Source organism: Vombatus ursinus, unplaced genomic scaffold, assembly GCF_900497805.2.
Source record: "Vombatus ursinus unplaced genomic scaffold, bare-nosed wombat genome assembly UNPS02014852.1, whole genome shotgun sequence".
In the NCBI taxonomy this organism is placed as follows: domain Eukaryota; kingdom Metazoa; phylum Chordata; class Mammalia; order Diprotodontia; family Vombatidae; genus Vombatus; species Vombatus ursinus.
The window spans coordinates 12344350-12371083 of NW_020954630.1; the positions used below are offsets into that span (position 1 = coordinate 12344350).

Genomic DNA, 26734 nt, shown 5'->3' on the forward strand with positions numbered 1-26734 from the left:
ACATCTAATGCTAATTGGGAAGTACTAATCTCTAATTGGGGGTAGGGAGGGCAGGGCTATGTGTCAATTATTGTAATAACGTCAATAATGTTGTATTTACCCCTCCTCCATAAAAATATATAGCTGGCGGTAATATAGTGCTTTAAGATTTGGAAAGCATTCTGCATACATCATCTCATTTTGAGTCTAACAGATGTTACCAATGAAATAGGGTTGATGGATGGAGAGTTTGGAAGTCCAGTGTTTGTATTAAATCAATCTCAGGGGATATTGCTTAATTCAGGGCCCGCTGTAACAAGAATCATAATTCTATTTCATGTTGGTGATCAGAAAATCAAGATTTAGGGTTGGAAGTGACCTCTGAAGTCATCCAGTCCAACCCCATTCACTTTAAAGATGAGGAAACTGAGGCTGATAAAAGCTGAGTGATTTGTCCACTTCCCTCAGGTAGCATATAGTAGAGCTGAAATCAGAGCCTAGGGTCCCTTGAGCTCCAATCCAGTGCCCTCCCACTTTAGCAATGCCTTTTCCTGCACTCCCACTGCCTGTGCTGATCTCTGCATTGCTCCAGAGGGTGTAAAAGCCTGCTGCTGTTTGGAGGGTGGGCTGCCTTCCAACAACCAGGTTGTGAGTTATGCCCCAGACAGCCAGGCTGTAGAGTGAATCCCTAGGACAAAAATTAGAGCCCAGTAGTCTCAAAGGAATGAGAGGTCAGCCCAGTTTCTATTCCTACTTACCCTCTGGTCTATCATTTACTCAGTGTTCACTATTATTTTGGAAAGCGAAAGATCCCTTCCAAGCATGTCATCAGACACGTCAGGCAGCTCAGGGTGCTTTATCAGGATGACTGGTTGTGGGGCAGACTCATGCCAGCTTGTGGAATGGAAATAGCTGTGAGAATAAAAGGGGGAGCCCCCCCAAATCCCACTCACACACAGCTTCCTAATACAATGTTTGACACATCGTCCTGAGTTCAATCACTTCATACTGCTGGTATCCATTATGTCTTGTATTATGCCAACTTATGAAAGGTCAAAAACTGTGACAAAAGCAGGAATATGCCTGTCCACATTGGATCTCAAAATGGAAGTTTAAACCCTTAGAAAAAGGGCATATCAGGGCTGGATATATCGTTCATTTGATACTTCCTTGGTGTCGATTTTTTAAAATAGTGGTTTCAATTCTGATCTCAGATTCAAACTGCATAGTTGTCTAATGGTGCTCATCTATTTGTATAACCACTATCTGAATTTTTGCTTCTAGTTACAAATGGTGCAATTTCATATTCACAAGATCACAAGATCCACACCTGAAAAGGATCTTAGACATCAAATCCCCTTATTTGATAAATGAAGAACAAAGAAAGATTGAGTGCCCATCAACTAGGGAATGGTATATGAATGTAGTAGAATACTATTGTGATAAAAGAAATGATGAAAGGGATTGTTTCAATGAACCTTGGGAAGATGTGCATGAACTGATGCAGAGTGAAGTACGTGGAGCCAGGAGAATAATTTACACAATGACAACAACCCTGAAAAAATAAACAACTTTGAAAGCCCTTAAGAACTCTGATTAATTCAATTACCAACCATGATTCCAGAGGATAGTTAATGAAGTATGTTACTCAACTTTGGAGAGAAGGGTGATAGACTCAAGGTACGGGATGAGGCATACTTTCTGAACATAAGCAAAGCAGGGATTTATTTTTTTTTTGACTATGAATATTTATTCCTAGAGATTTGTTTCTTTTTTTTTCAGAAGGGTTGAGAAGTAGGAAAAATCTGATTTTTGTTCATTACAAAACAAAACCCAAAATTTAATCTAAAGAAAGAATGAAGGAGGGTTCCAGAGAGTACAGTGGGGAGAGAGCAGAGGAAGGCAAAGAGTAGGGAGCGCTGGGGATAAGTGTATAAGGAAGAGGTATCAGAGGAAAAGCAAGTAGGAGAAAGTCAGGGAGGTTGGTGGGAGATGGTCCAACCTGGGGTGCAGTCATGAAAGGAGAGGGAGCAGTCATCCCTCCCTCATGGAAGTAAAGGGGGAAGATAGAAGGCCAAGTCTCTGTTGGAAACTGGGGAGAAGGGGGGGGTTGAAAATGGGAAAAGAGGAAGCTCATATGGAATACAACTTTCTCCAAATAAAATACATTATCTTTAGCTGAGAGACAGAGGTTGTAAGGAGAGTTACGGGAGGCTTGAGAAGGAAAGAGAAGGTTGGGAAGACCTTTCGTGGAGAGTGAGATGAAAATCCAACTACAGAAGAACAAAAGGACTGTGCCTTGATGCAGAGAAGGCCCAGCTGAGGTCAACGTGAATTTGTGCTTTAACTGATGATGTTTTCTATGCCTACTCCCTCCCCTATTCACTCCTTAAGTTAACATTTAGAGTTCAACTCAAATGCTACCTTTTTCAAGGAAAGTCTTCCTTGATTTCTGCAGGCAGCAATGATCTTTTCCCTTCCAGAATGCACACTGAGCTTTTCTCGAAGGTCTGTGGTGCTCTAGTTACTTCTGTATGCCTTGCATCTGCCTACCGGACCATAAGCTTCATAACCTCAGGTTCAATGTCTCCCCTAAACTCAGTACTCTGCACACAAGAGGCACTTACTAAAGGTGTACTGAATTGAATTCAGTCACATGACCTGGATTCTGGCCCTGGCTTTGCTTCTAACCAGCTTTGTGGCCTTAACCAAGGAACTTTATCTCCTCTGTTTCATCATCTACAAAACAGAAGGGACTGGATGAGATTCTACCCCTCCCCCACCACATGTCCTTTCCAGCCCCAACATTCTATGACTCTCCAATGCTTTACAGTTTTGCCACGGCCTGTTGGGGTCTAGAAGAACCTGCAGAAGGGCTGGGGTGTGGAAAGAAAAGGCAGCTTGTCTTTAAAGAATAATTACCCCAAAGCCAAATTTAAAAAACAGAATGAGAGATCAAAGGATCACACACTTTAAGTTGGTTGGAAGAGACCTTAGAAATCACCTAAATCAAATTCCCTCATACAGTAGAGGAAACTGAGGCCTAGAGAGACTAAGTGACTTTTCCAAGGTCATATAACAATAAGTTGCGGAGCCAACTACGTCAACCCAGAATCTCTGACTCTAGATCCAAGGCTCTTGTCATTGCAATTTTTTTGGTAAGGCAATTGGGGTTAAGTGACTTGCCCAAGGTCACACAGCTAGTCTGTGTCAAGTGTTTGGTCTGAGGTCGAATTTGAACTCAGGTCCTCCTGACTTCAGGGCCGGTTCTCTATCCACTGCGCCACCTAGCTGCCCCTCATTGCAATTTTTTTAAACTTATCTCTTCAGGCCAAAAGCTGGCATGGGGGTGAGGGGGGTGTCAAGCTGTGTGTGTGTGTGTGTGTGTGTGTGTGTGTGTTTGTGTGTGTTCATATGCTATAATTGCCTATCAGCTTAGGAGCTCTGGAAGTGGGAATTTCATTGCACTGCTCTGAATGTCCACAGCTTCTGGCTGTGTTGAATCTGTAAATCGAGTATTCAAAAGAACTTGTCCACATCTAAAAAAGATTTTCAAATTCACCGTATGTGGTTACAAATCTGTTCACCTTTCCTTTCATTATTTTTCTGCATGGAGACTCTTGCTCCACCCTGTGGAGGCCTAAACCAAAGCTCTTTCCTCCTGTTCTTGCCTCATTTCCTCTCCTTTGCAATTTCAACTCAAGTCCAAATGCTGTGACCTTAGAGGCAGACAGACCTTTCATCCTAGCCTCCGACGTTTCCCTGAAGTTCAGGATTTCACCAGGAGGAAGGAAGAAGGAACAGCTGGTCTAGTGTAAGGAGAGGTATTGAAAAAAACTGCTGGGGTACGGTGGCGGGGGAGGAAACATAAAAGACATTTTTAAAAAATGATCCAAACAGTTACAGATGTGCTCTTTGCCTCCAAGCCTCTCACGTATTCACTCATGGATTTACTTCCTTGCTTCAAGGAGCTGTGATTTCACTATTGTGGGTACTCCCTGCACCGATGCAGATTTCCATCTCTGTCTAACCTAGTAGTTGGTTTTTAAGAGTATCCCAAGCTGAAAATTTCATCGCCTGGGGGTCAACTTTGGCTCCTCAGTGGGTCTGTACTCAATCTCTGAAGCTTGGAAGGCTCTGCTGGAACCCCTGTTTCCTTTGAGAGCCTAGAGTCACTTCCAAGCCACAATGAGGCCTTGAGTTTTAGTGACTCATACATCTGTATAATTTAGTAGAGACAGCCTAGCCCAGTGGATAAAGTGAGCAGGCCTGCTAGTCAGGTCCTGCTTCTGACCCACACTGGCCATGAACCCTAGAAAAACTACTCAATCTCTCTGTCCCAGGTGACTACCTAAAACAACAAGCTATGTAATAGCTGCTGAACTACATTGGTAAAAGGAACTTTCTCCTTACTGGGAGTTCCCTATATTAATGAAAGCATGAGTCAAGACTGTTCCCCTCCCTCTCCAACCTCCCATAGGGCCCATATAACTTACTTTCCTTCCTTCCTTCCTTCCTTCCTTCCTTCCTTCCTTCCTTCCTTCCTTCCTTCCTTCCTTTCTTCCTTCCTTCCTTCCTACCTTCCTTCCTTCCTTCCTTCCTATCTATCAGGGTTAAGTGACTTGCCCAGGGCCACACAGCTAGTAAGTTTCTGATTTCAAATCAGACTTAAAATCAGGTCCTCCTGACTCCAGGGCCAGTGTTCTATCAATTGTACCATCTAGCTGTTCCAGTACCTATACAACTTTTAAAACTGCTTTGTCCAATTCCTTCAAAGAGAATTTGGAACTATTTATAAGGTTAAACAGTTCATAAGCATTTATCAAGAACCTATACACAGTATACACTGTGCCAGGTAAAAACAATCCCTGACCTCAAGAAGCTTACATTCTATTGAGGGAATCAACATATATGTGTGTAGTTATGTGCAAAATATACACCAAATTAATATAAGGTAATTTTGAAAGGGGAGGCACTAGCAGCTGGTGGGGATCAGGCCTAACTGGCCTAGTAGATCAAAACCTAAGCAGAATAAATGGGCCCTTGGTGGCCATAAGAATCAGAGCTCACAGCTGTACAGTGCTTCATACTTTACAAAAGCTTTTAGATCTATCATCTGTCATGGTTGATCCTCACCAAAACATAGTAAAGTCAGTAGGACAGGTTACAACTAGAACCCCCATTTCCTGGCTCTTCATCTGGTCCCCTACCACTTGGTGTTTCTTTTTTCAGGCCACTTAAAGCTCAGGGTTGGACACCAGCTCTGGTCTCTAGACCCCTTTATCTGCCAGGCATAGTCCAGAAGAATTCTGAGCCATTTTGAAAATGGTAAAATAATTTCCAAAGGAGAAGTTAGGGAGTTCACACCACCTCTCCACTCTGGCAAGTACATCAGCCCAGCTAATGCCATTCCTGGATGGGTAGTGAAACCTATTATTAGTCTATTGGTTTGTGTAGCATCTATCAATCTTTGGCAGCTGGAGACTTATTTATAACAATTAAGAAACAAAATTACATTAGTTGCCCCAATGGGGGAAATGTTGAAAAAAAAAACCCATCACAATAGCTGTTGCCAAAATTATAATCACTTCAGGATTACCAGAAGTGGGAACCATAAATGTCAAACATCCCATCAAATGAGGGGCAGCTGCTTGCTGTGGGATGGAATGTAAGCTGTGGGCCCCAGCCTTCATGGACTGTCTAGGAGTGGGATGGATAGCGGTCTAGCCTCTGGAACAACTCCTCCAATTTCTATCATGTTTCTGCATTTAAAAAATGCTTACTCTCACAATAACCTTGTGAGGGTGCCAGCTAGTCAGTCAATAAGCATTTATTAAGTACTTATGTTCCTGGCACTATACTAAACCCTGAGAATGGATATACAGAAAAGAAAAATCAGTCCTGGCTTGCAGGGAGTTCACATCCTAATGGGGGAGATAACATGTAAGTAACTAGGTACAAGTATCATTAGGGCAGCTGAGTGGCATAGAGTCCTGAGTTCAAATCCATCCTCAGACACTTACTAGCTATGTGACCTGGGGAAGTCACTTAACTCTCTTTTGCCTCTGTCTCCTCATCTGTAAAATGAGCTGGAGAAGGAAATGGCATCTTTGCCAAGACAACCCTAAATGAGGTCATGAAGAGTTGGATACAACTGAAAAAAAAAAAAATGACTGAAAGTATCATTATCCCCATTTCACAGATGAGGAAACTGAGGGTCAGAAAAGGAAACTGACTTTCACACAACTAATAAATGTCAAGAGTGGGGAGTCACACCCAGGTTTCCTCACTCCCAAGTCCAAGAATTCCTAATACCACTGGACAAGAGCTCTCATGCAACCAAATCTTGGGTTATTTGTGACTGAGTGTTCTTATCAGTAATTACAAAGGCAGGGGCTCTAGAGTTAAAAGTCCTGGATTCAAATTCCGCCTTTGACACTAGCTGTTTGACCATGGACAAGTCACTGTACTTCTCCGTAAAAGAGAGAAGGCTGTATTAGAGGCCTCTCAGGTCCCTTTTAGCTCTAAGATTATGGCCCCGTGACTTTCTCTCTGTCAGCAAATGAGCCCGTAAGCCTAGGACGCATCAGCACAACTTCTGATCAAGGAGGACGGTGGGAAGAAGTCCCAAATGCACCCATTCCCAAATCCAGAGGGATTTCACAATGAGCTTCAATCTCCTTCCCTACTAAACCCTTTAGCAGAGCTAAGCTCAACAGACTGGGGCCTCGGCTCCTTTCTCCTTCTCTTCCTTGACCTCGAGGGAGCCAAGGCGGCTGAAGGGTAAGCTTGGGAGAGAGGGGGAGGGCAGCATCCTTGGCCCTTGATCCTTCCCACACTTCATGACCCAGAGCTAGCAGGTGCACTATTTTAGGTAAGGAGGAAGAACTTGCTACTTAAAAACTTAGCACTGCGGCCTAAACTCCAAAGTTAGGGCCTCTGGCAATCACTGTCATTGTTTTTATTTGTTCTGTTCGGTCTCACTGGCACACTTCAATCACAGAAACATCCTGCTCCCACCTCATGACTGACTTGCATAGCTTACACCCGGCACCAGGGCAGTTGTATGCTTCTGACAGAGCCCCCCTTCCTGGGAATCAGCAGCTAAGAAAAGTTCCAGCTGACAGTTGCCTCTGCCTTTTTTTTTTGTTTACAAAGGCAGCCACAGAAAAACACCAATGAAAAGAGGCAGATGGGAATATTCAGTGCCCCTGGCAACTCAGACATCTTCCCTTGCATCCCCACCAACCCGTCATTCTGTTCCTACAGCCAGAGTCCACAGTCAAGGTGAGTGGAGGCAGAGAGGGGCAGCAGCAGTCCTTCTACTCATTTGAAAAAGAGCATTAGAGTAATTCAATGCTAGGCTTCTACACTGCAGGTCCCTCTCTCTTTTTTTCTTTTAAATTTCATTTCCATCCTATAGCAGGGTTTTTTTTTCCTTTCTTCACTTCCTAAGACATTTCCTATGCCCTCGATGCACCCTTATCTTTCAGTCTTAGCATTTTTCCTTCCTACCTTCCTCTTCAGGGCTTACATTTTTTGATCTTCAATCTTTTATCTCTTTTTATCTTTCCCAGTAGATAGAGATAAAAATTCAGTTTTCGATGAAGTGAGGATTGGAAAAGAACCAATTTCTGGATGGCATTGAGGTTAAGGGGAAAGAGAAGCATCTGAGAATTTTAAAGTATTGAAAAAAAATAACAAAAACCAAAACATGAATTCTCAGGTATTTTACTAGAAGACGTTATCACAGATATCATGACTAAGACTGCACTACAGAAAAAAGGTCTTGCTTTGTATTTACAATACTTCTGGCCTGAATGGCTAGGCTTAAGCAAGGTGGAAGTATATTAGCTCCAAGATGCAGATTGTGATAAAAGCTGAAGGAGGCTGGAACTAAGCCATGGCTCTGTAGCTTTCATCTAAGCTTTCATCCCCAAGCCACCATTTTTGTGGGACTCATTGTTCCTGCTGACACCCTAATAGGATGCCAAGAATAGACCCCAATCAGACAGCTCACTTACCCCTGGGTTCACTGGCTGAATAAGCTTCCAGTTCTTTTTTTCCCTCCTGTTACCCAAACAGACTCTAGAATGACTGGCACACACTAGAAATCACTTAAAGCACACCATGTTCTAAGGATGCCATAAACTTGAGGATGATAAAGAGAGATTTACTGTTTTCACACTAAATCCAGAAACAAATCCTAAATCCCAGTCTCTTTGTCTGGATAAAGGTCCAGTCTATATAAATCATGTACTCATAACTAAGTAATAAAAGTTGTGTCTTTTCCCTAACTAAACATGTTTGCCTTCCACATGTAGATGGAATCTGTGAACCAAAGCTTTCTATTATCAAAGAAGATACTGGTGTTGATAAATGGATTGTTTCTTGCAGCTACCAATTCTGGAAATTGACATGGACCCTTGGAAACTGATCCTCAAGACTGTAAAACAGACCTTGAATCTTAAAGGAAATCAATCATTTAATAGCATTTATTAAGCCCCTATTATGTGCCAGGCACCGTGCTAAGCACTGGGGTTTCAAAGAAAGGCAGAAGACAGTCCTTGCCCTCAAGGAGCTAACAGTCTAATGGAGGAGAAAACATACCAACAAATAGGTACATATAAGCTATACACAGGATAAATAAGAAATAATCAACAGAAGAAAAACACTCTTAGAATTAAACACTCAGCATGAAGAAGGATTGGGAAAGTCTTCCTGTAAGAGATGTAATTTTAGCCGGGACTTAAAGGAAGCCAGAGATGAGTGGGAACAACATTCCAGGCATGGGGGACAGCCAGAAAAAAATGTCTGGAGCCAAGAAATGGAGAGTCTTCTTCAGGGAACAGCAAGGAGACCAATATCTCTAGATGGAAGAATGTGACAGAGTCAGATATAAGAAGACTGGAAAGGCAGGAGGAAGCTAAGTCATAAAGGGCCTTGAATGCCAATCAGAGCATTTGAACCTGGAGGTAACAGAGAGCCACTGGAAGTTATCGAGTTGGGGAAGCGGGTGACATGTTAGGACCTGTGCTTTAGGAAAATCACTTTAGTGTTGAAGAGAGGATAGATGAGAGTGCGGAGGGACTTGAATCAGGAAGACCCACCAACTGCCTACTGCAGTATTCAAGGCACGAGGTGATGAGGGTCTGCACTGGCATGATGGCTGTGTCAGAAGAGAGAAGGGGGAATATAGGAGAGATGTTGCAGAAGTGAAATCATCAGGCCTTGGTGAAAGATTGGTTATAGATGGGTGAGAGATAGTGAGAAGTAAAAGATGACACCTAAGTTGTAAGCCTGGAGTGGTGGTGCTATCCTTGACAGTAATAGGGAAGTTTGGAAGGTGGGAGGGTTTGAGGGAAAAGATAATGAACTCGGTTTTGATCATGTTGAGTTTAAGATGTCTATTGGACATCCAGCTTGGGAGGTCCAATTGGGAATTGGAGATGTGAGACTAGAAGCCAGCAGAGAAGTTAAGGCTGGATCAACTGATTTTGAGAATCATCAACATAGGATGATAATTAAATGCATGGGGGCCAGTAAGATCACCAAGTGGATTACTACAAGGGAAAAGAGAAAAGGGCCCAGGACAGAACCTTGTGGGATATTTGGTTGGTGGGCATGAATAGGAGGAGAATGAGGAGAACCAAGAGGGAGTAGTGTCCCAAAGACCTAGAGAGTATTAAGGAGAAGAAAGTGATTGACAATGTCAAAGGCTGCAGAGAGGTCAAGAAGGATGTGGAATGAGAAAAGGTTGTTGGATTTGGGAATTAAGAGATCACTGGTAACCTTGGAGAGAGCAGTTTTGGTTGAAAGATAAGATAGGAATTTGAACTGTAGAGAGTTAAGAAGAGAGGATGTAGAAGTACCTATTGTAGACAGCCTTCTCAAGGAGTCTGGACACAAAGGGCAAAAGAGATATGGATGATAGTGGCAATGGAAGGAGCAAGTGAGGGTTTTTTTCAGGATGGGGGAGACATGGGCATGTTTCTAGGCAGCAGGGAAGGAGCTAGTAGACAGGGAGAGATTGAAGGTAAGTTGGAGACTGGGGATGATAGCAGGGACAATGTGCTTGAGATGGGATAGACTGGAATCACTTGTATAGGCAGAGAGAGGGTTTTGTTTTAGTAAGGAGTAGGGCCAGTTTGTGTATGACCAGGGTAAATCAGGAGATAGTGGCAGAAGGCATCTGAGCGACATGAGATGAAGAGCGAAAAATGGCCTCAAATTTGAGGGAAAGTTCTCAGCTGAGAGGTCAAACTGACCATGAGAGATTCAGTGCCTGTCTTCTAAGCTTCCTGGAGCTAGTAAATGGTACCAGACTGTAAATATGTGTTGGAATCAAGAAATGATAGAAATTTTTAGATTAAATATAAGCCTAATGCCTATGTATCATGCGTTCTTTCTTCATGAAGAGAATTGGGCAATAATACTAATGAAAAGACTTGAATAATACCATGAAGAATGAAATGGATTATCTTTTTGTGAAAAGGAAATGAATGGTTATCAGTGTGGGAGTCTTTGTACAGTCAGACTTCTGACTTATTAAACTAAAGATACAAATCAACACTAAATTAGAAGAATACAAATGAGAAGATATGGCCTACAATTCTGTGATCTGTCCCTGATCTATTTAAATAAGCTACTGACATGGAAAAATGGGAAGTGGTTAAAGAAGGCAGTCACTGACATGAACTGTCACTCTTTACTACAAAAGTATAACCATTGTGAATCAATGGCCATAAAGGGGAGGCCATAGTCATGGGTGTTGTCTATTAAATAGCAGAAGTAGAAGAGGTATTTCCTGATAGAGAACGAGGTCTTTTAGATGCTATAGTTTGCAGATCAATCCCTAGAAACTTCACAAAATCTCCTAAATTGGTCCATAATCACCTAAAAAAATCCCTATTGGCAAAAACCAAGTAGTTAAAAATACTGATTAGTCCAATGAAATAAGCAACTGGATGGATAGCCTATAGGCCCGTTCCTATGTTCAACAGACACTGTAAATGGACAATGAAAAGGCTTCAGAATTTGAAAGAAAGACAGCATGCTACCTTTTGTATTTGGAAACTTACGTAGCACTCAAATGACTATAAGCTTCTTCCTAAAACAAAATTTCATCTTTTTTTTAGCATCCATGTTCTTCTGGCTATGTAGTATGGCATCACACCTTGGAATATCAAAATTTTTAATCAAATTTTGGGGAAAAGAGTCACCCAAAGGGAAATAGAGAGATGCATGGCAGTGCAAATAGGCTGTAGCATATTACCAATGGTGAATTGCATGTACAAAGCGATATGAAATGTATCCCTAAAGCAATGTTTAAGCAGAAAATGAGGTCAGGTAGCAAAGTTAAGGAATAATGCAGATAGGCAACTTATACCTACTCTCTCAGTTTCCGTAGGGATATAGAAGTAAAAGGCATAATCTCTGCCCTGAAAATGCTCTTTAATCTACTTGAAGAACAAGATACATGAAAAAGTTAAAGAATATAACAATGCATAGAACTAAGCTCAAAATTGGATAATAATAACCAATAAGCATGTAGGAATTCAGAGGAAGGGAAATCACTGGGGATTGAAGGGTAAGTGTCATAGAAGCAGTCTGGACAAAAGCTGCCTCAAAGGATGGGCAGGGTTTAGATGAGTGGAGGGAAGAGAGGATGATTTTCCATGTGGACAGAAAGAAAACATTAAGATTTCCCATTTAGGTTTTTCCCTAAGTTCCCCACCGCATGCCACAACCATATACTCATCCCATGACTTGTTTTCTTTTTAATCTAAAAGAAAATGTCAGCCTGAACTATTTTTTCTGGTTAGAAAAGTGAATGATGCCTTTCAGCCTCTTCAAAGCAGCTTTTGGAGGGGGCAGTTCCCCTCAGAGAGCCCTTTCCTCAAGAGAACTAACAGGCTAGAGTTACAACATTCTCCAAAATCCTACTCCACCCCTATCTCCAGTAATGGGTGCCTCTACAGTTTTGAGGGTGTGTGTGTGTGTGTGTGTGTGTGTGTGTGTGGGCAATTAGCAGAGCACCTTAAACAAACAAAACCAAAAAAGGAACAGCAAAAATTAACATTTGAACTTTCCCTCTCTTCTTTAGCTTAAAATAACTGGTCAGTGAAGACTGAATGAGTGACAAAGTGATACCAGCCTGTCTCCTAAGGGGAAAGTGACTAGACTCCAGACCCTTTGCTGAATAATACATACATGTTTGAGGGGAAATTTTAGTCCCATGTGAAAAAGGAAAGGAGGGAGGAGAGAGGCCTGGAAAGGAATCAGTGGGAATAAAATTCAGGCAAAGGAAAAGAACAGTCACCAAAGAGATTAACAGGTTTGAGCAGGTTTCCAGTTATTAAAGATGCAGGAGGAATCATGCAGTGCCTTACTGATAACCAGAGAAAAGGGCCATAAGGAGAGAAGCTTCATTGCACTCATAAAGACAGACCCTGGGAGAGTTTTCTCCAGAGGACTTTTAGGTTGATGCTACTGGGGATGGCGTTGTTTTGTAATCATTACACTCAAAGGGGTTGTAGGTACCGCAGAATACACAGTTTTCTGTGCTGGATGGTTTTATACAAATAGTAAAAGAGAATTCCTTTTGGGCACTAACTTTTACTGAATGATAGTCAACTTGAAAAAAAGAGCCAAACACCCTGGCCTAAAAACCATTAAGTAGGTTCCACCGGCACTAAGAGTTGTCTTACATTCATTCTTCACTTGGCTTCTTAACGAACATTACTACTAAAACCTACTAAGTACGAACCTGGTAAAGGATGGGAGATCAACTTCCAGGAAAAATCTGAAACCATTGGATACTCAGGTCAACCCTTACTTGAACCTGAATCTCCTCCTACAGCATCCTTGACACGTCCAGGCTTTGATGGAAGATCTGTCTACTCACTTCTCTGGCAGTGGCCCGTCAGGGGAAGAAAAATTGTAGCCTAGGGAATTTTAGAGCTAGAAGCTTTTATTTGACTCAGTCTCCTTATTACTTTTGCTTTTTGTTTTGACTCCTGAGTACTCTTTCTTTCCTCCAGGATACCCTATTATTCCTGGTTCTCTAACTTCTTTAACTTTTAACTAACTTTAATTTTGCTGCCTCTTCATCTTCTTCTCAACTCCCTAAAATGGGTAGTCCCCTAAGTTTTTAACCCTGACCAAATCTCTTCTCCTTATAATTCTATAATATAACACCTATGTTGTTGTTATACATTATATCATATATGCAATATACAATATATGCATATATATGTATGTGTGTATGTATAGATGTGTATGTTTATATACATATGCATATACACACATATTTTTTCCTGCCCCCCCCTTTCCCTGGCAATTTCATCCAGTCGCCTCAAATCAACTATTACTTCAACATTCATGATACCCAAATCTATTCCTCTAGTCTCCCAAATTTAAGGCCCACATATCAAACAGTTTACAGGATATCTCTACTTTGATATTCCATGAACACCTCAAATTGAACAAGTCCTAAAATGAGCTTGTCATCTTGCTTCCTGAACTTGCTCCTTTTCTTGGAACTTCAATATGTTCTCTCTGTACAGCTAGTTGTAGTAGGTGGTAGACTAGGTAGAGCACTGGGCTGAGAATCAGGGAGACATCTTCCTGAGTTCAAACGTGGCCTCAGACTAGCTGTGTGACTGAGCAAGTCACTTAACCCTGTTCACCTCAGTTTCCTATTCTAAAATGAGCTGAGAAGGAAATGGCAAACCATTTCAGTATCTTTGCCAACAAAACCCCAAATGGGGTCACAAAGAGCTGGACATGACTAAAACAACTCAACAACAACATTTTCCTCATGGTTGAAACTTTAGTATTATCTTTGACTCTTTTCTTGCTTCAATTATTTATTAAGACCTATGGACTCCATATAGTATTTCCCCTATCTATCCCCCCATCCCCACTGAAAACACCCTAGCACAGGACTTTAATAATAGTTACAGGTATGTACCTGGTCACTTGAAAAAGCCTTCTAATAGGCTTCCCACCTCATTTTTTTCTATATGAAAATAGGATTCTTTAAGCATTTTGCTCAAAAACCAAAAGCCTCCATTGCCTATGAACCAAAGTTCAAGCTTCTATGCATAGGAGTAAGGCTTTCACAGTCTGGCAGCAGACTTTCCTCATAGCACTCCTCTCCAAGTACTCTATATTCCAGCCAAACTGAATTACTCATTCTGTACTTTACCTCCTTCCAGGAAGCCTCCTTAGGTGGCCTCTGTGTTCATAATGGCTTTTTTCCTGCTTCAGACTCACATAAGTACTTTGCTTGTACCTCTCTAATGTACTTAAGTATCATTTTACCTTACAGCTGTTTGTATATGGGTCATATTCTTCATGAGGGTGGGCACCATATCTTTTCTAAACTTTGTATTTCTCTGGTGGCCTAGCACAATGTTCTGTATGTAACTGGGGTTTAATAAATGTGTGTGGATTGAACTAAATAGTACAGATAAGGCAACTGAAGAGGTTCCATGGTTTGTATAAGGCCACACTGTAAACAAGAGAGTCAGGACTAGAATCTAGCTCCTGGCTTCCAGTCTTGTCTGTTGTCCTTTATGCTCTGCTTCTGCCTCAACTAACAAAGCGCACAACGGAAGGATGTGGAGCTGCAGAGGATTCCTAAGAGATCAAGCACCCCAACCTTTTTCTCTTACAGATGAAAGACACTGAAGAACATGGAGGAAAAATGACACGCTTAATGTCATACACATTGGGAGGAGCAAAGTAGAAAGGGATGAAGAAACTTAGAATGAAGAATCAGAGAAAGTAGCACTGGCATCACCTGAAAAAAGAAGCAAAGAGTTTTGAAAGGTAAGTGGTCCCTGTGCGTTACTGGATAAGAAATAGGAAAGCAAGAAGGGAAACTACCAGATACGTGGTTCGGTTTTCTCCGCTTTGACTCTCTGAACAAATTCTCAAGTTTGGGCTCCCAGATAGAGGCCCTGTGTCCAGCTGTGTCCCTGGAAGGGCCAGTGATTGGGTACGACAAAGTTGTTTTATGGTTCATGCCACTACGCCCACTCCATCATTTCTTTTTGGCCTTCATACACAAGCTCAATTCAAGAAGTAGGTTTTCAAACTGGGTGAAGGGAAGGCTTTGTCCCGTCACTTTAAGGAAAGGTTTGGTCTACTTGCATCCTCCTGGCCTTAGGAATTGGGTGAGAGTAATGGAAAAAACAAATCATTCCCATAGAGCATGCCTCTGCCCTTTATGGGTGCTTTCCAGCAATAGCTAGTTTGCCCACAGATCTGAATATTTACCAGTTCCTTGCTATTTACCTCATTATTGTGTTTTAAGTAAAAGCTTTTTACTTTATACATGCATAAAGTTTAGCTTAGGGGCCTCCCCAATGATGGGGGGCCATGGACTTTGAATAATTGATGACCCCAAAAAGCACAATGAACCTGGGAAGTATGGAGAAGTTTCAATATCATATGTAGAAACCCAGGACTGGAAGTCTATTGCTACAAGTAGCATCCTAATTTCATGATGGAGACCAAAAAATTTGTAAGGGCCCTTCCAACTCTAAATCTGATGATCTCCTATACATGTGCCCCAATTAGATTTGCAAGTACCAACTCTCTTAACCGACAAACCCTCTGGAACTCTCCCTACCTCCTCCTCACACAAATAAATGTGTGTTAAGTTGAGAAATATTTATTTTATGCTTGGTAAGAAAACACCATCCTAGGGACTATGTAGCCTACAAAAGAAATCAAGATCCCTGTCATAGCTGGAAAGGGAAGACTCACATATATGAAGCAATTAGAAAACAGAAGGTAGAAGAATATATATTAAAATATATATTAAGCTATATATAATATATACTAAAATACGGATGAAAATACTCTATTTTATGGTTCTGACTCTAAATGCATTGTAAGTTCAGAAAAGGAGAATCATTGTGACTTGGAGAAGTAAAGAAGACCTTTTGGAGGCACTGGGACTGGTTGAGCTTTAGAGGAAATAATGGATATGTCTTCTTTCTTAAGCATCTTTCACATACTAACTGCCAGAAGACATTCAGTCCAATCTAATTCAATTTCTAAAGGACTTGTTAAGCACCTTCTATGTGCAGTACACTATGCAAGACAATGGAGATAAAAAGACAGAATAAAAACTAGCCCCCTGCCCTCCACAAGCTTACATTTTACTAGGAAGAGGATACAACATATAAACAGATAAGTATATCCATAATAATTTGGTAATGAGAGAATGAGCACAAACTGCTGTGATAAGGAAAGGCTTTCATTTTGGAGATGGTACACAAGTTGAGCCTTGAAGGAAGTCAGGAATTCCTAGAGTGAAGGTGAAGGTGTAGTGCATTTCAGGCCTGGAAGAGAGCCTGTAAAAAGTCATGGAGGTGGGAGATCAGTTTGCTCTCCTCTGACTATTTCTTTATTTGGAGTTCTCTGCAGTTCACCATCTTTTTCCTATGACTTAGATGAAATGATATTATTTTTTAAAATCTGTTGTTGACATTAAGCTGGAAGGGATGTCTAATTAATTTTGATATATCAGAATGTTGAGTCAAATCAATAAGATAAAATTTAACAGGGATAAATCGAATGGCCTACTACACTTGGACTCAAAGTATCAATGTTATAAAATGGGAGAGGCAAAGGTAGAGAGTGATTTGGCTGAAAAAGATCTGGATCTGAAGCCCAAAAACATTGGACTTCAAGTTTATTAGTAGTTAACAGTTTGATGTGGCAGCCAAAAAAAAAAATTAATGAGGTCTTAGGCTTCATGAAGGGAAACATGGAGCTGAAAAGAAGGAAATTGAAAATATTCAGTCTTCTGCCCTGGTCTGACCATTGCTTGAGTGTTGACTCCAAACACAGTACTTTTGCCACTATACCACACGGCTTCACCGTCATCAAGGGGCTGTGGATTTGGCAAAGCCATTAGGCACTGGTGAATGGAAACATAAAAATATACTATCTCATCCATTTAAGAACTTACACTTCATCTGAGGGGACCGAACACATTGTGCAAAGCATTATGAGAATCGTCAATGTACAAAGAAGTGAAAAATGTTATGGAATCTCACTGGACAGAAAGAACTGAATAAAGAAGTGATGGTTGCAGTGGGGCTAATTATTGAAGGGAATAAGAATCAGTCTCTCTGCTCCATAACTGGAATTATAATCCAATGATTTTTATAGGTCTATAATTCTAAGATAAGAAGGACGGGATCATGCTGCTAAATTATTAGTGCCTTTATTTTAAGTCCTACTGGCACGACTGACTCCCTGCTGTTTGTTGACCTAATGACTAGTGGTGTATTGACATTCTTACAGTCCATACCCAATCTCTTCAGAATCCCTTTACTCTGCCTGCTCCTGCCTAATCTTATCCTTTGCTCCTTGGACTATTCCCTGCAAACATAGTCCATGACATTGGGTTGGATTCCCTGTAATGAGGAGTCCAAACAAGCTTTCATTCTTTAGTTATCTTGTCAACAATGCATTCAGAAAAAGAGGATGCGGGTGGGGAGATGTCAATATCTATTCAGGGGAGGGGTGGGGGTTGGGAAGGGTTCACTGCCAAAAGACTAATTTAAAAGTGGAAACTTTCCCCCTCTCCCACATCAAGCATGAAAAACCTTGAATGTTTTAAGAAACGTCAACCATATTAGTAGTCTACTGGGCCAAGGATACATTTAAAATGAACATACCACAAAGTGTATTTCTTAAGCTTAACAGTTATTTCCAAATACCCTCAAACCATTTTCATCATTTTTCCCCCTTGTGTATGTGGGAACTGGATTCATTCTAGCAGCAGTGAGAATTCATACCCTCATAAATTCCATTACAGGAGACAAAAATCCTCTCCATGGCAACCTGCTACAAATTCAAATGCACAGAAAGAAACTCAGACGCTGTGGTTCTGGGGTGGGGGATGGATGGGGGAGGGTTAAGGTGGAAATAAAAATAGGCAGAAATTTGGGTAGGAAGAGCTAATCAGAGGGTGGGATTTTTTTGACCATGTGTTTCCACAATGACACTTCATCTTGTTTTGAAGGGAGTGAACACACTAGTATTGACAAATTAAGTTTCTACAGGTTAATTAAGTGATAATAGGACAGGCGCCCTCAGGCTCCCAAGTGAATACACCAGAAGACAAAAGCAAAAGTAATTAATCCTTATGGCAGAATCCAAATCCAAAGTGGAAACACTGATGGACAATAATGATTTTTTTTTACAAGAGGAATAACAGGAAAGAAATAGCAGAGAGTATGGCCTCTGAACTCTTCCCTTTCGCAACCTCTCCAAAAGGTTCTTCTGTTACACCAGTTCTTTTCCCTTCTCCATATTATACAATGCCTGGCACACAGTAGGCACTTAATAAGTACTGATTGACTTGTTTCTTATCTGACACGGATACCTTTGGAAAACAGGGTTGAACCTGTCCAGAGAGACAGAGCGCGGGTATGTGTGTGTGTGTGTGTGTGTGTGTGTGTGTGTGTGTGTGTGTGTGTGTGTGTGTGTGTGTGTGTGTTGGGGAGGGGAGGATGGAGGAGAGGCTGCTACCTGAGCAGAATTCTAATTCATGTCTAAAACAGGAAGTAGTAGGAACTAGAGGAATGTATCTGGAGAGAGAGAGGAAGGGAAGAATTTTTCTTTAGTTAAAACTAATGAGAGTGGAATAATGGCCTTAAAGTATGCGGGAGGCAGCATGAAATAGTGAAAAGATCCCTGGATTTGGAGTCAGGACACCTAGGTTTGAATCCTAGCTCCGCCACTACCTGTGTGATCTAATCTCTGTGGACCCCAATTTCCTCACTGTAAAATGAGGGGGTTCCGCTAGTTGGCCGCTGTTGTCTCATCTGGCTCTAACATGCCATGCTTCCGGAGTGAATGCAAAAAAATAGAAGAGGAAGCAGATTTTAGGATGTCCCTCCCAGTGGAAGGAAGAAAGGAAACAAGTATTTATTAAACTTTGTGCTAAGCATTTTACTAATATTATCTCATATTACCAGAGTACATCTCTTCCACATCAGCCATTAGTTCTCAAACCTTTTTTCAATCCTTTGACCCACCCAAGGGTACCACAAGCCTTCTCCCTGTGCCATAACATCCCTACTGATCATCTTTTCCTATCCCCATAAAGTTTTCAACTTTAACTGGATTTCCATGTTGCCGAGGAGGGGAAAGTGACAGTAAACATTTCACCTATACTTTTTGTCCATTTCAGACTCGCTCAGGCCCCTTCCAGAGCCAAGGATTGGTGGGCACTAGATAGGTAGGTGGAATTATAGATAGGTGAGTGGAGAGGTGTTCAGAGTGGAGGGAGTGATGGACTTCAGACTGTGATCTCCTTGAGGGCAGAGACTGTCTTTTGCCTTTATTTACATCCCCAGAGCTTAGCATAGTGCCTGGCACACAGAAAGCGATTAATAAATGCTTATTGACTGACTGATTAACTCTGGGAGAAATGAACTCACTGTGTAAACACGCTCTTTGCTTGTTTTCTAGACCTCATCAGAATTCTTACATTTTTTTTTTGGAGGGGGCAGAGTTTTCCGAAAAGCCCCAGATTGAAGGAACCTTTGAACTAATAGGAGAACTTGTTAACAACTTGATTAAGAATGCATAGCCTTCCATTATAGATCAAATGCCTCCGTAGTCTGTGATTTGTTCACGAATGTCTCTCTCCTATTTGGATTATTTGGTTTCTTCTGCTTTATTTATTCTTTTCGATAAGCCTCTGAAAGCAACTTGAACTGTGAGCTGATGAAAGAACAGTCTGTGTCTCGACCACATTAGCACCCACAGATTGATGATCCCAAGGCCATGCTTAAGAGATGAGGAGGTGTGCACACAGGAGGAGAGCTAAGCCTCTTGAACCGATCTCTAAGAGAGCCATAAACCGATGGCCTGAGAAGCCAATGGCTTTTGGCAGGCATGAAAGAAAACTATCTAAAAGTTTCAAAGTGCTCCCAAGCCCTCCCACACTAATAAGGGCCACGTGCCACTCTGGGCAGCAGCAGTCAAAGAAATACACTAGCAACATTCAATTCAACAAGGGTTCTTTAAGGATCTGCTCTATGTAAGGAATACTCCCTGTTCTCACAGTTATTAATGTTATTAATTATTATATATGATATATTATGTACTATATCATTATGTATTATGATAGTGTTATTAATGTAAAAGAAAAATTATTTTTTCATAAAGTAGTTCATATAGAAATATATACTAGACTCACCCACAGCCATAAGCTATGCTTGCTTAGCTTGTTTTGCTTAATTAGCTTAATTGCTAAGCTTGCATTTATAGATTAATTACTTATACCTGGCCTGCTAGTTATTCTTTACCTATGAAATTCTGCCTGTTGCCTTTGTACAGGAGGTCTCCCATGCCTGAAATCTACTTTTTCTTGACTTCTACCTCCTGGAATTTCTAGCTTTCTTTAAAACATGGCTCAGCTGTCACTTCCTCCATAAAGTTTCTCCTGATTCTTTGAGTTGTTTATCCTCTCACTGCTGAAATTATTTTGGATTACTTTGTTTAAACTTTCTATTTTCTTCCTGTATCCATGTCCCACCTTCCTAATAGAATATAAGTTCCATGAAGGTGAGACTGGTTTCATTTTTGTTGTCATTCTATCCCTAGCGTAGTGCCTTTTACATGGTCAGTGCTATAATAAATGTTTGTAGAATGACACAGGTTTTCCAGGTATGAGGTGTAATTATGGGTAATGCTACTTGATTTTTTAAAAAGCAAACACTTAAGTATGTTTATATCCAAATTAATGTTAGCAGTCTCAAAGTAGTCACCTTGGGAATCTATACAGTTATTCTCGATGGGCAGCTAGGTGGCACAGTATATAAAATGCCAGATCTGAAGTCAAGAACTCATGAGTTCAAATCCTACACTTATTGTCAAATCAGACACTTATTGGCTATGTGACCCCGGGCAGGTCACTTAACCTGCCTGCCTCAGTTTCCTCATCTGTAAAATGGGAATCATAATAACACCTACCTTGCAGGATTGTTGTATCACATGAGATTATATCTGTAAAGTTTTACAAACCTTAAAGTACTATATAAATTCTATCTTTTTTTAAAATTCTAACAACAATGCTTGATAGTGATCAAAATGTTGATGGACCTACTCTCTGGAAAAGTCTCTCCTGAACTCATTTGCCAGCCACTTGATAGATTCAGTTTCCTTCTTTTACATGTTGCTTGTTTTTTTTTAAACCCCCAAAAATCAGTTTCACCCAGATTATTGTCAACCTTTACCCTCCAACATGGCTCCAAAAACAAAACAAAAAACCCGTTAGCAGATAAAGATATGTAGATGTTGAGGTAAAGACAGAGGAGATCCAGAAATGTTTTGAATAGCGGCAACATCATTGAGAGAAGTGTACCCTCCCCAACATGATGGCCTTGAAGAAGCCCCCTTTTGGAAGAATACGTTTAGAGATGCTTTGGTGGATCTGTGACTTCATTGGTGTGGGCATCCTCCATTGGTGTGGGCACCTCCATCAGTGCGGGGCGCCACCTTGAACAAAGTCCCATTCCAAAGCATCATCTTAGTACACAGGTGACCCTGGGTGTGTAAAGACTACAGCACCCAACCAGGAGCTGCCTAGCTGCAGAGGCTTTACAGACCACAGGTCTCGTAATAGTCTATCTGTTTTCTGAGAATCACATGAGCTAAAGAGAGACTCATCACCAGGGAGATGTACTTCTGGGGGCATTGCTAATCTTGCAAGCAGAGTATAGCATCACCAGTATGGAACCACTCACCAGCAGCAGACTGGCTTCGCTGTGAACACACGTCCTTCTAGGTCTTCATCTTGAAGCCTTTCCTGTTCCCCCAGATGCTCGTCCCTCCCTCACTATTATTTTGTATATACTTCTATCTGTATATGTTGTTTGCCCCACCTATACTGTAAAAACACCCTGGGCACAGGTGCTGTTTTACCTTTGTAGCTCCAGTGCCTAACAGAGTATGTGGCACTTAGTAGTAGGTGCATATTACATGCTTTTGCTTGATTGATTTTCACTCCATAAATGAACTAGTTCATCTTTTTGTGCTGATCTTGGTAAGCCATCTCCCCAGAAGGAGAAAATGGAGTCGGAGGAGCTATTTCCCGAGATCTGCCCTGCCAGGTATTCCCTCACGTTAAGTTGCTTAGTCAGTACAGAAAATATCCATTTCAGCTGCTCCACCATGGGGGCCAAACACTTGAAAAGGGAAGTCTTTTTTCTAGTGCTCTAAAGAGCAGCAGTCTTTATCAGTGCTGTCTTAGTGCATTAATTTTTTTCTTACCAACCTCAAGGGCTATAATACACACAGTACTACATGTGAGTCACTGAGGCATATGTGTTTTAATGAGATAGTATTGACTTTTTAAAGGATAGTTACTCAGGGATGCAGGTGCAGAGACTTAGGAGCTGAGTGGGTTTCTTGTTGGATTTTTTAAAAATCCCACTTGTTTCTTAACTGGGTTCTTCTGAATCTACAAAGAGCATTTGACGTTGTTTTTTGTTCCCGGATTTTATTCATGTATTTTTAGTGCTTCAATATAAATAGCCCAGAATCACACGAGAAACACTTGGGACTGCTTTACATGTGAAACTGTCTCCTGCCCAAGTCCTTTTAGTACATCAGTAACTATATCTCCTTGATAATAAAAATAGTAATTACAGCTCACATTTATATAGAACAATGTTTACAAATGCTTTCCTCATAACAACTCTGTAAGGCAAATACTATAGTGCCTTCCATGTGGTGGTTGGCTGGGCTGAACAGAAATACTGTTATTCCTAGTGGACGGGTGAGGCACCTAAGATTCAGAGTGGTTTTGCACCTTGCCAAAGATCACACAGCTAATAAGGGCTAGAAGTAAGACTAGAACCCAGGTCTGATGGTGGGGTCAAATTGGGCCTAGCAGGTACCTAATCCCACTATAGAGAAAGTAATATGACAGTGAGGTCCTAGTACAGATCATTTACATCTTTTATAAAATGGGAGGGAAGCATTCCAAAGAGAGCGTTTCTAAAATTGCTGTCTTAGCCAGAGTGGCATTGGTCTAGAGATGGAAGGAACTTCAGAGGACATCCACTCCAATTCCTTCATTTTATAGACGAACAAAACTGAGGTCCCAGGAGATTCATTGATTTGCCTCAGGTCACATAAGTAGTAAGCATCAGAAACGGGATTTTCACCTAGATCCTTTACTCCAGAGTCCATGTTTTTCTTTCCACCGTCCTAACAATTGGTAACTGAGATAAATTAGAGCAATACTCTGATTTCCCAAAGCTACCCCATTTAGTAAAGATCCTTTAACTTTATTTGAGTGAATGTAAATTCCTTTCTCAAGAGCTAGGGCCGATGTCTTAGGTATGACTTTATGGGTTTTGTTGCCTTCTGAATATTAAGTTATCACTATCACAGAAAAAAAACATCTGAAAATATTCTACGAGCAATGCTCAGAACATCTAAATATGACTCATCTTACTAAATAACTTGAGTACCTGTTTACAGACTAGAAAAGTTGAACATTTAAAGACTTAAATGTTACAACACTTCAATTTTTGTATAGCTTAGCGAAGAAAGGGGCAGTGATAACCTCTCAATGTCAGGAGCTCAGTACAAAGAAATCTTTACATTTGCAAGAGTGAATTGTGGCAGACCACTTATCAACAAAAATAAAGTGAAAGAAGAGAGTTTTTTTTCTTTTGTAGGACCTCAGGGTACCACAGAGGACAGTGCTGGATTTGGAGTTAAAGGCCCTGGCTTCAAACCCCAGCTTCTTCCACTTATGTGACCTTAGGCCAGTAACTTAACCTCTGTGGGCCTCATCTGTAAAATGAAGGGCTCAGACCAGAGGACCTCTGAGTTCCCTTTCAACTCTGTATCTACAATCCTATGATTCCAAGAAAACAAAATATAAAAATAGATAAGGCTGTAACTCAGAAATTAAGGGAATCACAAATACAGGTGGCTCAATTATCTGTGAGAGACATATTCACTTTACAGATAATCTATAGGAGGTTTTTAACTCTAGGCTCATTTCCCTGGTAGCCTGATTACCATGCTTTATTCCAGGTACGAGAATGCAAACTCATTTTAAACTACATTGAACTAAGAAGGTTAGAATTCCTGGAGGAAAAAAAAAAAGAACTACATTTCAAAGCAGAATGGAAAATGTGAGGATTATCTGCTGCCTGGGATACTCTGTCATTGCTTTCCTCTTTGTCGCTGGATAATTCAGAGTTGAGGCATTGGGTTACTGCCAGAGGAATGCTGCCCCAGAACAGTGATGGACCCAGGGCAAATCACAAATCCTTTTGGCTTCAGTTTCCTTGCCTGTAAGCCAAGGGGGACAGACTATGATTTCTAAATTCCCTCTCCACTACAAAATTCTCTCTCTGTCTGAAACACCAAAGAGCTCTGGTGAACATCTTTTACAGGCTCTGCACTAAATCAGGCACTTAACATATTAGGAAATGTTTCTACTAATAATAATCAGACAGTGAGAACAACATATGACCTTTTCCACCACTACCTAATAAAAAGGAAACATTACTACAAAACCTTTCATGAAAACGATAAGAACCTTCTCTTTCCAGAAGACACTTTTTACTAGATTCTGTTCTGTACGACAGAGGTTCCTTTTAAATAGTAGGGAAGAGAATAAATATTTATATAGTGCCCATTATGTGCCTGGCACTATGCTAAGCACTTATACAAGGATCAGTTCAGCAATGGGAGGTAGGTGTTATTTTTAGTTAAAAACAGAGGCAAATATAAGCGAAGTGTCTTGCCCAGGATCATACAACTAATAAGAGACTGATGCTAGATTTGAAGTCAGATCTTCCAGACTCCAGGCCCAGCATTCTATCTGTGACCCCACCAGTTGCCTCTGCTTGTAGCCTGCTTATTCCTTCCCTCCTCTCTCCTGAGACCTTTCACTGCCATAACTGATTTCAAAAACAAAAACAAAAACAAAACTATATGTACTTCTTCCAGTTATAAGCTGGTAATTTACCTCTTAAACCCTTCTCCTAGGGGTGATTAGAAAAAGCCACACAGCTGGGGCAGCCCAGTATCTACTTACGGGATACTCTTTTAGGGGAAAAAAATAAGGTAGAGAGATGAGGACGAAATTTGGTATTCTATTGTGGTGCAAAACAGTGGCTATTTTAAACAGCCCAGACCAAGATCACAGTGATGGTTATAAGGTGAGATTGTTCAATTCAGTTGCTTTAGTCACTCCTGGTTATTATGCAGGAGCACCTGCGGTACATCTGTACAGCATGTGCTATTTTTCAAGAGGTTTATTATCCCACTGGGCATGTTAATTCCAAAGCTTAAAATGTGGTGAAGATTTACAGTACTCAAAAGTACCAGCATTCTGCCTCCTGACCAGGAAACCTCAGCTTCCAGCAACCCTTCCATCTTACTTAGGTCCCTGTTCTCCTTTAAATTGGCCAATATTCATAGCTTCCTTCTCTCTCTCTCTTTTTCCCTTTTGTCTGTCTGGGTACCTGAATGCTAGGAAAGCAGCAAGAACAGGGTGTTGTCATACCTGTCATGTCTTAGTGCCCTCATATCAACATACACAGTGGTTGGATCAGGTCCAGATGTTCCCTGTAAACAAGGATATGTTTTAGTTAATCGGGGTTGTGAATGGAAAGAAGATTTCCCTGACTATGGAGCACTCATTCTTTGTGCTCTACACTTTACTTATGGGCTATTGGTGAGCCAATAAAATGGAAGCATGTAATTTAACTACCAATTAAGTATATTTTTTGTAGAGACATGTTTAAGTTACAATCTCTGATTAGAAAAAATATGCATAAAACCATACCTACCCAGAGGCACCTGTTACCTTTGGGATTGATGATCAGAACTTCAAAAGAGACTGGTCTCAAAAAAGAAATTTATCAACATAATTGTGGATATTTCAGAAGGCTTAAACAATTCAAATGCAGTTACAGATAATGGAAATAATGTACCATAAGAGGCATGCCAAATGTCTTGCCAAATAAAAGAAAGCTGGGATCGTTTAAGAAAACATTGGGGTGGTAGAAGCAGGGAGTCAAGAATATGAAACATGGTTTGCTGAGAAATTTTTACTGCATGCACCAAAAAAAGGTGTGTGTTTAGAGCTCAAGATATTAATGCAGACCACGTGGCATGAACTGACATGGATTAGGGAGGAAGATGCAAAGAGCAATTACTTTGTTCCTTCTAAGCCTTCTACAACTCTGTGATCCAATATTTCTATTTCTGCTTTGGAAGCTGTCTTTTCTGTGAAATGCAGAGGTTGTCTACACCAGCCCTATTCAGGTGGATGGGATATTATGATATCTAAATGGGAATTTCTTTTCTATCTGACTGATTAGTCATGGTGCCTAGGAATGAGTCCTCACTGGCTCTGTGCCTGAATGCTTTCTTTTTTCATTATTATCTGAATGTCATTTTGTTTATGCTCTCCAACTAGAAAGAGAATTTGACTAAATTCTATTGCCTCTGACATTTTGCCTCGGCTTCATGAATCCCTGCAGTAGCCACACTAAGAAGAACAACATAGCATGAAATAGTAATTCCATTCAGTCTCAGAATGACAAGCCGGCTTCCACACAGGCACTAGGTAAGGCAGTATATGTTGTTCTGTGGTGGAGAAACATGGAATCCATTGAAGAAATGGTGGTGATGGTGAGGCGATATGAAACTGCCATATGAGTATGGTTAAAAA

General features: G+C 40.9%; 1 protein-coding gene across 4 annotated transcripts in view; it reads right to left on the reverse strand.

The window, feature by feature from the left end:
* DIP2C (disco interacting protein 2 homolog C) overlaps positions 1–26734 on the reverse strand; it is a 589927-nt gene that overhangs the window by 24346 nt on the left and 538847 nt on the right. For all 4 annotated transcript variants that reach the window (XM_027841054.1, XM_027841052.1, XM_027841051.1 and 1 more), the window contains one exon: positions 25562–25623. In XM_027841054.1, coding sequence (XP_027696855.1) covers positions 25562–25623 — 62 coding nt within the window. The remainder of the gene's footprint in view (positions 1–25561; positions 25624–26734) is intronic.